Here is a 12859-nt window from a genome sequence, read left to right as displayed (position 1 = left end):
TTTCTCAAATACATACAGTATTTTCTACGAAAAATCAAAATCTAGTCCAGCACGGAGAAACAGCGTCCTCAAACGGTTAGAGGGTGAACTATTGTCTATCACTTATTCACGCACAGATTTATACATAGAGGCGATTGAATTGGGTTCCACAAGTGCACACATTTCTGGTCATGGCCAAAGTCTAAGTGTACAGGACGCGAGACATGACAGCCGCGTCAGCTTTTCTTCTTGCTCGTGCAACGTCTGCAGATATTGCATTTCGTCGTCTTGTTTATGTCATATTTTGTAGGACGCGCGTTGATGACGTAGGTCGCCACAGCTATTTTACCCTAAACCATCGTTCGCTTGAAGGATATAAATTTGTTTTTTCATGCAAACGGGTGGTGTTGTGTGAAAAAAAAGAATTAGATATGTAAAACAATACACATTTGATTTCACAAGAACTATGACTCTGAAATGTTTCGCACATAAACGACAACTCCCATGAGCGCCAATCAGCCGGAAGTAATTCACATGCGTTCTGTTTAGCACGTTGCCTCGCTAGCTTGTCGAAGGGACAAAACCACATTAAAAGGACTCCTCGCGTTTACCAAGGTAAATTAAATCACATACTACTATTTGATTGTTTTTTTGTTTGTTTGACAACAGTGCCGTTGTTCACGTCTACCTGAAATAACGTTGCTGGTTTGATAGAGAAGTCTGTTTTTAGTCAATTGGGTGCGTTGTAGGGATGCATTCACGTTTACTATAAAAATTAAAGTTGTTTTGTCTCCCACGAAGCTTGTTTGATATTTTGGATTTTATGAAATTTGACCATCTTCCGCGTTTATGGTGCGCTATGAGAAAAAATATTACCCTCCATAAATTCATAAATATTGGGGCGATCACTATAATAATTGTCATGACTGATGTAAACACATGTCCACATAAATTGTGGTAATGCTTGATCACAATTTTGTTCGCACATACGTTAAGTATTTTAGACTGTCTTGGCATGCGGGGACTTAAAAAACATTTTGCATTTTTTCAGAAAATGTCTGCAGCGAAAGTCAAAATGCGGGAGAAGAAATTGAGAAACCAACCGGCAAGTGTGCAGTTGGTACCTGAACTTGTTCAAATGGAATGTAACCACCAACACAACGGTAACACTATAACCTTTTACGTCTCTGCTTGTCTCCATATTATTCGTGCCTTTTGTTTTTCTTCTTGCCTTGGACTCACTACATTACCCGTTGTTCTTGCTTCATTTGAGACAATTTAAGCAATTACACAATCTAAGTAGCATTTCAGTCACCATGCCATCTTCATCATTTGTACTCGCGTTTGCATTGACAATAAAGACAGTTTAATTGTTAGTCACTTCTAAGATGTGCCACTTCAGGGGGAGGAGGTGATGGTCCATCTGACAAAGCTCCGCCTTCAGTAAGACAGAAGAGGTCCCACCAAGAGACTGGGTGGGTCCGTGGATACAACAAGACTGGTGGAGTCTATCGTGACAAGATGCCTTCATTTCTTACTGGTAAATAGACCAATCCTCTTTTACGTGAGGAAGAGTTAATGATGATGACCCCTTGCTGTAAAGATGAAAATACTGTACTATAATCAACTTACTATTTGAATTCCTTCAGGGTTGAATCAATACTTTTTTCACTCATTACCTGTACATTAAACCCACATTAATTGCAAACATGTACTGTTCATCAAATAAGGGTCTGAGTCTAATTTCTTGAATCATTTTAATTAGTACTTCCAGATACATTTTCTTGTGAACTTTATGCCAAAAACAATGTTGAATTTCCACATACTAAATGCTTATCAGTATTTTTGAGATTTTTTTGTCTCTTTTTTTCTCTTTTCCAGTACATTTCAATAGTCGTCAATTTCTTTGTGTATTTTTGCTATTGGTGCATCGGACCTAACCTAAGAATAGTGAGAGTCCGCTGTACTGTAAATAAGTTGTTTAAATACTGTACATATATTGCTCCATTTTGGTACTTTTGATTATCTTTTTTTTTTTTTTCTATTACCTTCACATACGGTCTGCCACATTTCTCATTTCTTGACTCCAGGACAGCCTGGTATACTGTGTTTTTTTTTTTGTTTTTTTTTTTACGTGGCAATACGCTAAGAGTGCCCAATTCTAAATTAAAGTTTTCTGTTTGCTAATCATCCATCAAAATCAATAGCTTGGTAAGCCATAATATTGCACTGTATAGCAAATGTATGAACAATGAGCTGTGATATAACTAGAGTTCATTGTACAGTAGACATGAGAAGCTTCTTGCTTTGTTTGAACAGTTGTGAAAGCCCCTCTCACCTTTTTTCCTAATTTTCTCTGTAGCTGGAACTTTTGCCAGGGCCAGGGCAGCAGAGGTAAGTGCCATGCTGAAAGCTGTTACCAAGACAACAGGCAGCTGTCATGTCTTTGGCGCGCTGCCGAAGCACATGAGGAGAAGAGCGATGAGCCACAACACCAAGCGTCTTCCTCACCGGCTGAGAGAGATGGCCAACAGGATGGTAGTGTTAGCAAAATTTGCTTCTCCTCATTGTTGTTTCAATAATCCTTAACACACACATTGCTTTCTGTCTTGAATCATATTTCCTTTGGCCAACCGCAGAGAGAGAAATGCTTGGGCAGCAGTAAAAAAAAGGAGCAAGCGAAGAACAAGTGCCGCAAAGCTCGCCGCCGTCATGGCAACATGCTGCTGGAGTTCAACCGCCGGCAGAGAAAGAATGTATGGCTGGAGACGCACATTTGGCACGCCAAGCGTTTCCACATGGTCAAAAAGTGGGGCTATTGCCTTGGGGACCGACCCACCTTGAAATGTTACCGCCCCAGCTACAGAGCCATGAGCGCTCATTGTCTGCTGCAGGTATGGAACTTGACACAAAGCAGTAAAGGATGGTCTAGCTATCGACTGAAAATGACCTCACACTTGCCCGGAGCTCAGGTAACGACCAATCAAGGCTCTCCTGTTTTCTGGGTTTGGTCGTGTGACATTTGCAAGCAGAGCTATGATTGGTTGTTATATGATTCATGCGGTCACGCTCAAAGTCATTTCCAGTCGACGGGAAGTAGCAAAACGCGTTTGTGAGGGAGTAATTGTGCACAAAAAATAAAGACGTAATCAAATTGATAATAGAGGAAATAGTCGCTTTTTATGGCTAAAAATGGTTAAATGAATAAAGTATCCATATACATAGTGAAAATTCCACAGACAAACATAAATTAGCGTAGATATTACGGTAATCATACAGCCCTTCACTATTCTCTTTGCTTTGTGAGAACAATGAATATTAAAATGGCAAAATATGGAAATGTATCAAAGTGACGCCGTGCTGTCATATTTCTTTGAATTATGCTTTCTCATTTCGGTAGACCTCAGTGCTATCTTAACAGGTTGTGGCACAACGTAGTACTACACTGAAGCTGAGTAACTCTTAACTTGGACAATAATTTGTATGCTGTAAAAAAAACTTAGCAAAAGAGATTTTTTTTTCTGTAACCATACAGGACATGTCGTACTACTGTTGCCTAGAGCTCCAAGGAGAAGAAAATAAGCTACTTGATTGTCTGTCGCAGCTGACCAGCAAAGAAGCTGGTGAGAGTGTGGGCCACCTTAACCAACCACAAATGCGGCTTTGGAGAAGTCAAATGGAGCCAGTTGACATTGTGTTGTTGTGGTTTTCTAATGCAGGTCCTACATTTGCGCAACGATTGTGTCTGTCCGGACAAAGACAAGGTAGCGTTGTGTTGTACAGGGCAGGACAGTTCCCGTCGCAGCCTTTGGGCCCGGTCACATTCCTTTGGAGACCCCGCACACCGGATTCGGTTCACAGGCAGCTGTGGACCTGGTTTCATCCCACTCTTAAACAGGTAAGATCTTATTGTTATTGTTTTTGAAGTCAACTTTATTGTACGCCAATACTTTTTGCTTTTAGGATCTCCTTACTGAGCTCCAACGTGTGTGCCAGTGTGAGGCTGTGCTCCCACCTCCTGTTCCATTGGTTATGCAGACAGAGGCCGTCCCCACTGACTTGGAACCAAAGCTTGATGCAAATCCTAAAGTCAAGCATGCATCTGGAACTAAGAGGAGGCAAAGCCGCAAGGATGCCAGTGGACCGCTTGCCAAGAAGATCCTGGGTGATGGAACCAGGTCACCCGATACACCTGTCGCGTGGAAATCCGGCTCAACTGGAATATTGATCAAGTCTGTAGTGTTCCAAGATGGGGTTTGTTCTAAAAATCTGCAGAAGTTGATATGAAATGGTTTGTTTCTCCTTTGTAGTGATCTCACAATGGAGATCGTACGATATCGTCTGATTGGACCGCAGTCCCACTCTGTGCTGACAGATGCTTTAGAAGCGGCTACAGACTGCGACGTAAGTGCTGTGAATTTTATCAGCTCGGAAAGCAAACCAAGACAGTGACATAGCGTTGTGTCGTCTTTGATCAGGAAATGAGTAAATCACAGCCCTCCTGCTTCTGGTGGCCCGATCACTGCAAAGAAGAGAGCAAGATGATGCTTCATCAGCAGCAAGCAGATGTCTTTCGTACACTGAAAGGTTGACTATTTCCTTGTCTGTATATATTGGCCAGTTCAAATATTTTTGTATTCTAATCATTACTGTGTAATTCATTCTAGGTATTTACTCAACTACAGAGCTCCCCCCTGGTACAGTGCTGGGCTTAACAGTTGATGACCCTCGGCTGAATATACCAAAGAAACGGGTTAAAGTTTTGCCCTGTGTAGAAGAAGCACAAGGTAATATCTGTCCTACCATAACCGGGATGGCGGAAACACTGCTTTCTAATTGCGACAAATGCTAATTGCCGTTTGCACGGTTACCGTTTTATGTGAATTATGAGTCTTCCATGTCTTGCATTCTAATTCTAAGTCTTGCAGTTTAGAATCATCCGTCAGTTTGTGGACCTTAGTGAATCTGATAAAAGTGATTAAGCATTTTTTTTCACCATTGATCATAGTTTTAATAGGCGTTTTAATAACATTTTTGTGACAGGCTTTAATCAAAAGTTACCCAGGGATCAGTAAGACACATTCACATCCTTTTTTTTTGTCAGGGCTCTGAAATTAGCACGCTCTTACTCGCTGTGGGGGAAAAACACTTCAAAGCCTCTTGGTACGATAAAACTAGTTTCACCTATGGAAGCAGCACTAATGGCGTATGGACATCTTTCCAAACACCAAAGCCTTCTCGCCAACTGCATTGACCACGTCGCCCCAAAAATAAAGATTATGCCGCTCATCAGAAGCAAAAACTATTTCCGTCCTGCATCTAACGAAAACGGCCTGCAAGAGCAGGAGGTTCAAATAAGTTTGTTGCTTTTTTTTGTGCTGAGGCCGTTTCACAGAGTGCACCTCTGGTCCTGTGCTCCTGGGGGGCCTCTGCTCAGCCATGCAGATGCTCCAGGTTCGAATCCTGGCAGGACCCTGCACTCCAAAAACGGCATCAGTGGCAAAACGACAGCTTATGCTCACTTCCTTTTTAATATTGTATTTTTCGTTGCTTAGAAGAGAGTGACACACTTTTCACTCCTGTAAATAATAGAAATGTAGCTCGGCGCCAAGAAGTGTGTGCCCCAGTTTTCTTCTTGGCTTCCTCAACCCTGAGATGGATAAGCAGCATAGAAAATGAGCAGTACAGAATGATGCTTTCTTAATATCCGCTTCAAATGTTGCTGATTACAGGTCATTATGGAGGACATGGATGTTCGTTGAAATCAGACATAATCAAATAACTGAATTTGTTCAGAAAACTGTAATTGCTCATCGCAAAGTTCAGCAGGTTTATCTCATTGAATGTTCTGTTTTGTAAAGAGGTAAGTTAACACTTTCATGGATATGTCAGTCTAAAAAAATTTTTTTAGACTGCCCGGTTACTGCTGTTTTAGATGGCGACGAAGTGAATTAAATTTCTACAGAATGTCAAGATATGCAAGGAGCCTATAGTGACTCGCCTATCTGTTAAAGTGAAGGATCACACAGGGGCATGCTCGTGTGTGATGTTTCTTCCAGAAGTAGATGACGAGAAGAGAAAGGAGCTGTCTTTGCGCGGTGTACCAGAACACTGTTGTCAGAGTTTCCTGTGGGAACAGTCTGTGCGCAACAATGTCACAGAGAATAAGATTTCAGAGCAGGTACCAGAATGTGTTATTGGAACTTTCTTTTAGTTGATGTGCAATACTTTTTGACTTCTGCCTTGACATGTTACAGGACTTGAACCGTATGAGGAGCAAAGTTCTGGTGCCCGGCTCCAGGCTTAGCCCTGTTCCCCTGCAGGGTCGAGTTCCCGTCCTGCTGGTTCACCAGCCTGGCAAGCAGGTGGGACATGAGATGAACTCCTGGGGTGCCGGATGGGACCTGTTGCTTCCTAAAGGCTGGGGCATGGCTTTTTGGATCCCGCTGGTCAGTACTGGGCACCACACTTCATTTTGGCATGCATGGGAGAAGGGTTTTTTATGTATGTGATACGATTTTCCCTTTGGAGAGAGGCTTAGAGAGCCGAGGACCCACAGTTTTTGATCGTTTCCATCTTTTCTTTCTTTAAACCTGTTGTTTTTCTTAACACGCCTGTCCCTTAATCCACTACTCTGCTAGGTTTGAGGAATATTATGCACGTGGCCTGTCCCTATTTCAAGAGTTATGCTTGTTTCAACATGGCCTGTGAAATTGTTCCGTCTACCTCGAAATGAAAGGCAGACCTGAAATCCCCAGGTTTATTTTGTTTTTCACTCGCAAAGCTTCGAATGCAGCACTTACATACTCTTTATGTCTTGGCTGTGTCCCTCTGACAGGTTTACCGAGGTGTTCGCATTGGTGGACTAAAAATGAGTCTGACACACTCTCAGAATAAAGGCGCTCCTCACTTCCCCCATGATTATCCGGATTGCCCTGCAGGAGCTCGTTTTCAGGAGGAACAAGAGTCCGAGCTGCTTGAAAAGTTCAAAAGGTCACTTGACTGAAATGACAATTTGAGTTTCATCCAAAATACATCGACCTTCTTGACAAGATAAATTGTACTCCACAAGTTCTTGAAGTATATTTTTTAAATGTATCATTGAGAAGCACAATTTAAAGTCAATGATTTTCTTCTAAGGATAAAATTGAATTATTTGACTTTGACCTGAGTTTATTTCCATCACATGGACAGTTTCCCCAATGTGTATGTGCAGGCGGGTGATAAAGCGGTATTGTCATCCTCTGCTAGCTGCTGCTCAGCACTCAGTTTGTCTTATAAATTGGGGGATTTACAGTTTGACCATTTTGCCCTCCAGACGTCCACCTGCCAAAAGAACCAATTACATTAAACATGGCTGCCTGGCTCCATTCTGTTGCCCATGGCAACAGCTGGCCGAGGAGTGGGATGTTATTGGAAGTGATGTAGAGGAGACAAAAGAAGACATCCAGGCGAAGAGCACATTAAGAGATGACACGGCAATGCAGTCCGAAATAACGCCACGTCACAATGTCCCTGCACTGAAGCCACAAACACACTTCACTGTCTTGAGGTATGTCCCCCCCCATGATCATTTTTCATGTAATAAACATCTAGGTTCCCCTGTTATTTTGGTCAATTAAACAAGGTCACTCAACTCACAATACACAACAGTCGTCTTTGCTGATATTTATCATTCCACACCTTTGAGTCACACCATTGCAGTGTTAATGTGTGAATGTCCCCTGACAAAAATTTTGCCCAGAGCCCAACTTCATGATGATTAGCGCATCACTAGAGTGTGAGTGTTCCTCTCTTTTATCTGAAGTTGATGCAACATGCAACACATTCTGTTTCCCATGTGGAAAAGGCTGTTTTAAAAAGATGATGCAAAGTTTGCTTTCGATTGCGTCACAGCTCATTGTGAGCCGTTCTAAAGTGCCAAATGCGGTTTTCTTCTGTTGAGTGTGAACATGAATGTACATGGCATCCGTATGCTTGATGAACTGAGTGTATCTGGCAATATTGATCAATGATCGTGTTGGTGTTGTGGTGCTTTTTGGGAAGCATTTACAGTGATTAATGTTAGCCTTCACACAGACCCCGAAAGGACTAGTCTAACTTTGCATGCAACAAGCTGTTATTTGGACAATTTCCAAACTCATTATAATTTGATGAGCACAACTTGAACCAATATAAGACAATTCCTTTAATGGTGACTAAATGTTCCCATTTCTTCAAGATGTGCTGGTGGTAAATGGTGTTAGAAGGAGCTGCATAAAGCTCTAATCAGATCAGTGCCATTATTTGTTTGGCTGAAGGTTGTACAACTTGTCAACTATGGTAGAAGTCAAACCGTTACAGTGATTGAAAAGTTTGGACATTGACCAAAATTTTGATATTGAAAACCACAAAAATCCAGAGGCCAGACTACTGCTACTTAGGAGCTCCCTACTGACAAGTTGGGTCAAACCATTCTACGTAGTATGGGGGAGAATCTGTCTTTTTGACCCTAACCCCAAAATTAAATTGAATAACTTATGGAACACAACATTTGTTTTATGAACTTATGTTCCTGAAACAATAAATTCAATAATTATTTTAAAAATATTTTTGCATGCGTGTTAGTTTCATTTAAAATCTCAAGTACCCCCTGAAGTTCCTTCAAGTACCCCCATGTTTACGAGTACCCCCGTTTGAGAACCACTGACTTAGACGATTTAAGTTTTGGCTAGAGGTAGATGCCGCAGCCCACAGGGCTGGTCAGAATTCTCTGATCATAATTCAATTGAAACCCCACTGCACAAAACCTTTCCAAGATCCCCCAAATTTAAAAAAAAAAAAAAAAAGTTCACATTCAAAAATCCACTTTTAAAGGAGTACCGGTTGGATTTCAAAATGGTATACCTAGTTTTCAGTGCAGATTCTGATAGGGTCAGAATACATGGTTATAGATAGCAATTTACAGGTCTGCACCTACTTACCTTTCAAGGCCCTACTTCGAAAATTGTTTGAGCTATGAGGCTCAAACTTCGGATTCCTTCCTTTGACATCATTAAGACATTAATTGAATAAAAATAAGGTCAATTGAAGAAGTGTCAGTGGGTAGGGTCTGTGACTTGACATGGAATGCCTTTAATCTGAAAAAGTTTGCACTGGTTCTGAATCCGTTTTTTTTTTTTTGCTCTAATACATTGGGTTTTCATAATTATTATAGTGGGAGGTATGAATTATATTTAGCCTTAATTGCAAATTAAGGGTTAGGTTCAGGAACAGGTGTAATTATTTCAGAACTATTACTATAAATTACGACACCAAAAAGTCCCTATTGCACAAATTTACATTATAATCCAGGTCAAATTTGAAAACAAAAAAGGAAAATCTCCCAAAACTGATGTGGCCAATCAAATAAGTAGACCTTTTATGCATGTAGATTATGTGAATCTTAAATGATTACCGGTAGTTCCTTTGGGTACCTTAAATTCAAAACCTGAGCACACAGACTTAGTTAGACTTGAAGTCTGCTTTTATAACTTTTGTATCTCTCCAAGATAACTGGGTCAAAACTACAGACTTGTTTACACTAGTCTACTGTACATCCTCAAGAAAAAAACAAAAACATGATAATAAAATGTGACCCTTTTGTTGATATGAAAGCTGTTTCTGTAATTCTAAAAGGCAAATTTGAGTGATTTTTAATCTATTTCCAAGCTCCTCGTGAATAGACGTTGTTTTGCGCTGTACCTCTTTAAATATTAATCCCACATCTTTGTTTCCTAGGAACAGGAAATCATTGCGGCTTCTCTCTCGGTGGTGCAGACCCACTTCATCTAAAGGTCAGAGGTTATACCGCGTCAACGAAATGCCACCTTTGGACCATAAAGCAAAGACGTCATTCCAAGCAAGTCACGGGACGACTTTGGTGTGGGTACGTCTGTCGCTGTTGTCCAAGGGCAAACCAGACCTCCACGCCATGGTGTCTGTGCCGAATGCGGATGACCTCAAGCTGCTGAGCAAAGGGCCCGACGCCAGTGGCCCTCGGGAGCCCCCCCACATGGATCATTTGAAAAGTTCTATTAAACGTGGGAAGAAGGGTTCTAAGAAAAGGGCGTCTGATAAGACAAAAAGTAAAGACACCCTTTCCGCATCCGAACAAAAGACCACCACTTTGGAAGAAGCCCAGTTATCTTGTCCCGCATCTGATCTTGTTTTGGGTGTGTGGCCGAATCCCCTGCCCAGCGTCACCTCTCACTGCTCCAGAGTAACACTGGGCTGGGTGACTCAGGCTGACTTTTCCCTGTCGGCAGGCTGCGGGGAGGCTCTGGGATTCGTCAGCGTCACTGGCCTCGTCCACACGCTCGTCTCTCAGCCTCCGGAGCACAGAGGAATAGTACTGCTGCGCAACCCCATGTCGCTACAGTACCGCTTTGCTAAACTTAACATAGAGGTTTGAGTGGAACCTTTGCACAACTTGCTCGATTATGGAACCCCTTCCACAACAACAACAACAGACAACAAAGATGCATGATGCGTTCTTTGCACAGTAATTAAGAGAAACCTTCTGCTTTCTTTGTGTTTTCTGCAATGACAAACTACTTTTTACATTTGTTCAAACATTTTATTATCATGCGTTATGTTACTGGAGAGTTTCACATGTATCATTTTGGTTATTAAATAGCCCGGTGGTAATACAATATATTTCTTTTACATGCAACGGTAATATATGGAGTTTGGCGGTCCGGAGTTTCTGGATTTTTGGTTTGTTCAAGAAAGAGTGCAACTTCATACAAAAGCTTTTCGAATTTTGGTTAAGAGAAGAACCATGGTTGATTAGGCTACCCTCAACATATGGAATTGTTTTTGCCCCTTTATTAAAAGGATACTAAACAGTAAAATATCAGCTTTGTCCATAGTTAATTTGATCATTTTAATTTTTTTTCACGCACAATTAATATCTTTAAAAAAAATCTAGTTCAGGCAGTGACCAATCACAGCACACCTTTTTCTGGGGTTGCTGACGTGATAGTCATAAGCTGAGCCTTGAGGACCTGTGATTTTTTTTTTTTTCTTTTTTGCTTTTTCCCCAGTCGAGAGCAAATGTAAAAACGTGACACGAGTTAACACAGAATGCCTTATTAGTCTTGAATGTTTTTTTTTTTCCCTGCTCACATTAAAGAAAATATTGGTTGTGGCAAAACTGCCATAGAATCTTAATGAGCCTCCATATTAAACAAGACATGTATGGTCTTTTCTTTGGATGCTCTTTGCGTCTGTTAACTCATAGCTGATGTGACTCGCGACAACGTTCCAGAACCATCATCTGTTCAAAGGATTGTTGTAGATCCGCTTTGTGACTTATCAAGTGGATTTTTGTAAATTCCAGCGGTTCAGTGCCCAAGGAGTTTTTCTTAATACTATAGCTAAAAAAAAAAAACAGTACCTATTGCAAAATTCGGAGAAGGCTTGGTTATTCTCCACAGGGAGTCTTGAATCTTTGCAGGGTTAAATGAGGACTATCAAAACATTTTGGAGAAATGTGTCGTCTAACGGAGAAAAAAAAATTGATACCAGTCGTGGCTCTTCAAATACCCAAAACAGACAAGAAATTGCTTCATATAGTGTACAGCTATCCGTCCATCTATTTTCTATAGCCTGATTTCAGTGAAGTACAATGAATTAAAGTCCACCACAAGTTACCATTGTGATTTTGTTCTTCCAATAGGGGTGGACCAACAAATTAGCCAATGTGTATCATTCACAAGTGGGGAAAAAAAACGTATTTACACTTCATGAGAGGGGTTCGCAACATACGTGCTCTTTTAATTCAGCAACATATTCAATTTGACAAGTATATTTGTTACTTTTCAGCTATACTGAAATTTAGACAATAAAAAACTGCACGCCCACTTATAACAAACCGGGTCAATTTCCCCCAAACAGGTTGCTGCCAATTATTTAGCCAAAAACAGCAAAATAAATGTAAACTAAAATGTCGCTTTAGCTTTGCTGGCTTCATCGCCTTGTTAGCAAGCAATTGTATAGATACAAAACATTTTGACAAATTTCAAAATGATTACAGTTTTAAAAATTTTGAACTGGTTGAACTGATTGCTTGATTGAAGAGTCACGAATACTTTCACGACTGAATATAAAATGAGAAACACAAATATATACAGTAATAGTTATACAGTTATATATACATAAAGTTGCTTAGCAACCATTAATAATAATACCACTATTAATAATGACCCAAATTATTTCACGGGCCCCATTTTGAGAACCACTGCTCTATGGAACAACACAGGCAATTGAGAGAAAGCAGATTCCTACTTAAACCTCAAATTGTGTATCCGCATCCCATGATATCCGTGGGTGGTCGGAGTGAAGTAAAGATTTGGTTGCTTAGCAACCCTTTAGATTTCGGTCTTTATGCTTTTTGAGGTTTATTTGAGGTGAAGCCCATGCTACTATATGTTCTACTTACGCCACAAGGTCACATTACAGCGTTTGGGCAACTCAGAAAAACAACGATAATCATGGAACATTGTTTTTCATTTGGCTTCAATTTATAAGTCCTCACACATTTATGAACACATTTGTTTCCAGTGTGGGCACAGCATCTATCTAAACAAGTTGGCATCAGGTCACATGAAGTTCCACTTTGAGGAGTTAAGCAATTGCTCCACATCGTGTGGTAGCAACGGAGGATTTTTCTTCTGGACATTTGGCCCAGCAGGAGGCATATGTTCACACGCTTCCTCAGTCTGAACAGACGGCATGGGTCTTAAGATTCTTCTACTTGGTCACCTCTGTTACACATGAACTTGGCTGCTAGCGATCCATATGTTTGCGTTTCAGTCTGGGGCTGCACTCTGTCTGTGCGTCTCTTTCCTGTAAACAC

The 12859-nt window shown here is 40.9% G+C and overlaps 2 protein-coding genes across 4 annotated transcripts in view; one reads left to right on the top strand and one right to left on the bottom strand.

Moving 5' to 3' along the window:
• The first annotated feature begins 511 nt into the window (after positions 1–511).
• On the top strand, positions 512–11172 carry pop1 (POP1 homolog, ribonuclease P/MRP subunit). Of its 3 annotated transcripts, none has more exons than XM_088411485.1 (16): positions 512–594; positions 1031–1142; positions 1382–1519; positions 2342–2517; positions 2619–2873; positions 3515–3602; positions 3699–3877; positions 3943–4211; positions 4290–4383; positions 4458–4566; positions 4647–4766; positions 6042–6160; positions 6237–6428; positions 6818–6972; positions 7298–7531; positions 9739–11172. In XM_088411485.1, the coding sequence occupies exons 2-16, from the start codon at positions 1034–1036 to the stop codon at positions 10409–10411; spliced, it is 2910 nt and encodes a 969-aa protein (XP_088267611.1). In that variant the 5' UTR covers positions 512–594; positions 1031–1033; the 3' UTR covers positions 10412–11172. The 3 variants fall into 3 exon arrangements, with proteins under 3 accessions (XP_088267611.1, XP_088267610.1, XP_088267609.1); XM_088411484.1 differs by having other exon boundaries at positions 6039–6160; XM_088411483.1 differs by having other exon boundaries at positions 6009–6160.
• Positions 10572–12859, bottom strand: part of nipal2 (NIPA like domain containing 2) — a 27871-nt gene continuing 25583 nt past the window's right edge. The window contains exon 11 of the mRNA XM_088411487.1: positions 10572–12849. Coding sequence (XP_088267613.1) covers positions 12743–12849 — 107 coding nt within the window. The 3' untranslated portion in view covers positions 10572–12742. The remainder of the gene's footprint in view (positions 12850–12859) is intronic.

This window comes from Hippichthys cyanospilos, chromosome 3 (assembly GCF_059441005.1).
Source record: "Hippichthys cyanospilos isolate Australia breed blue-spotted pipefish chromosome 3, RoL_Hcya_1.0, whole genome shotgun sequence".
Lineage (NCBI taxonomy): Eukaryota > Metazoa > Chordata > Actinopteri > Syngnathiformes > Syngnathidae > Hippichthys > Hippichthys cyanospilos.
Note: the sequence above shows the minus strand (reverse complement) of the source record. Positions and strands in the feature narration are given on the sequence as shown.

What these genes read in the sequence shown, in the direction of transcription:
- pop1 (XM_088411483.1), top strand. Translation starts at nt 1,034, where the DNA reads ATGTCTGCAGCGAAAGTCAAAATGCGGGAGAAGAAATTGAGAAACCAA. An exon ending in GCGCTCATTGTCTGCTGCAG is followed by an intron (nt 2,874 to 3,514) that starts GTATGGAACTTG and finishes GTAACCATACAG; the next exon opens with GACATGTCGTACTACTGTTG. An exon ending in TGGCTTTTTGGATCCCGCTG is followed by an intron (nt 6,429 to 6,817) that starts GTCAGTACTGGG and finishes TCCCTCTGACAG; the next exon opens with GTTTACCGAGGTGTTCGCAT.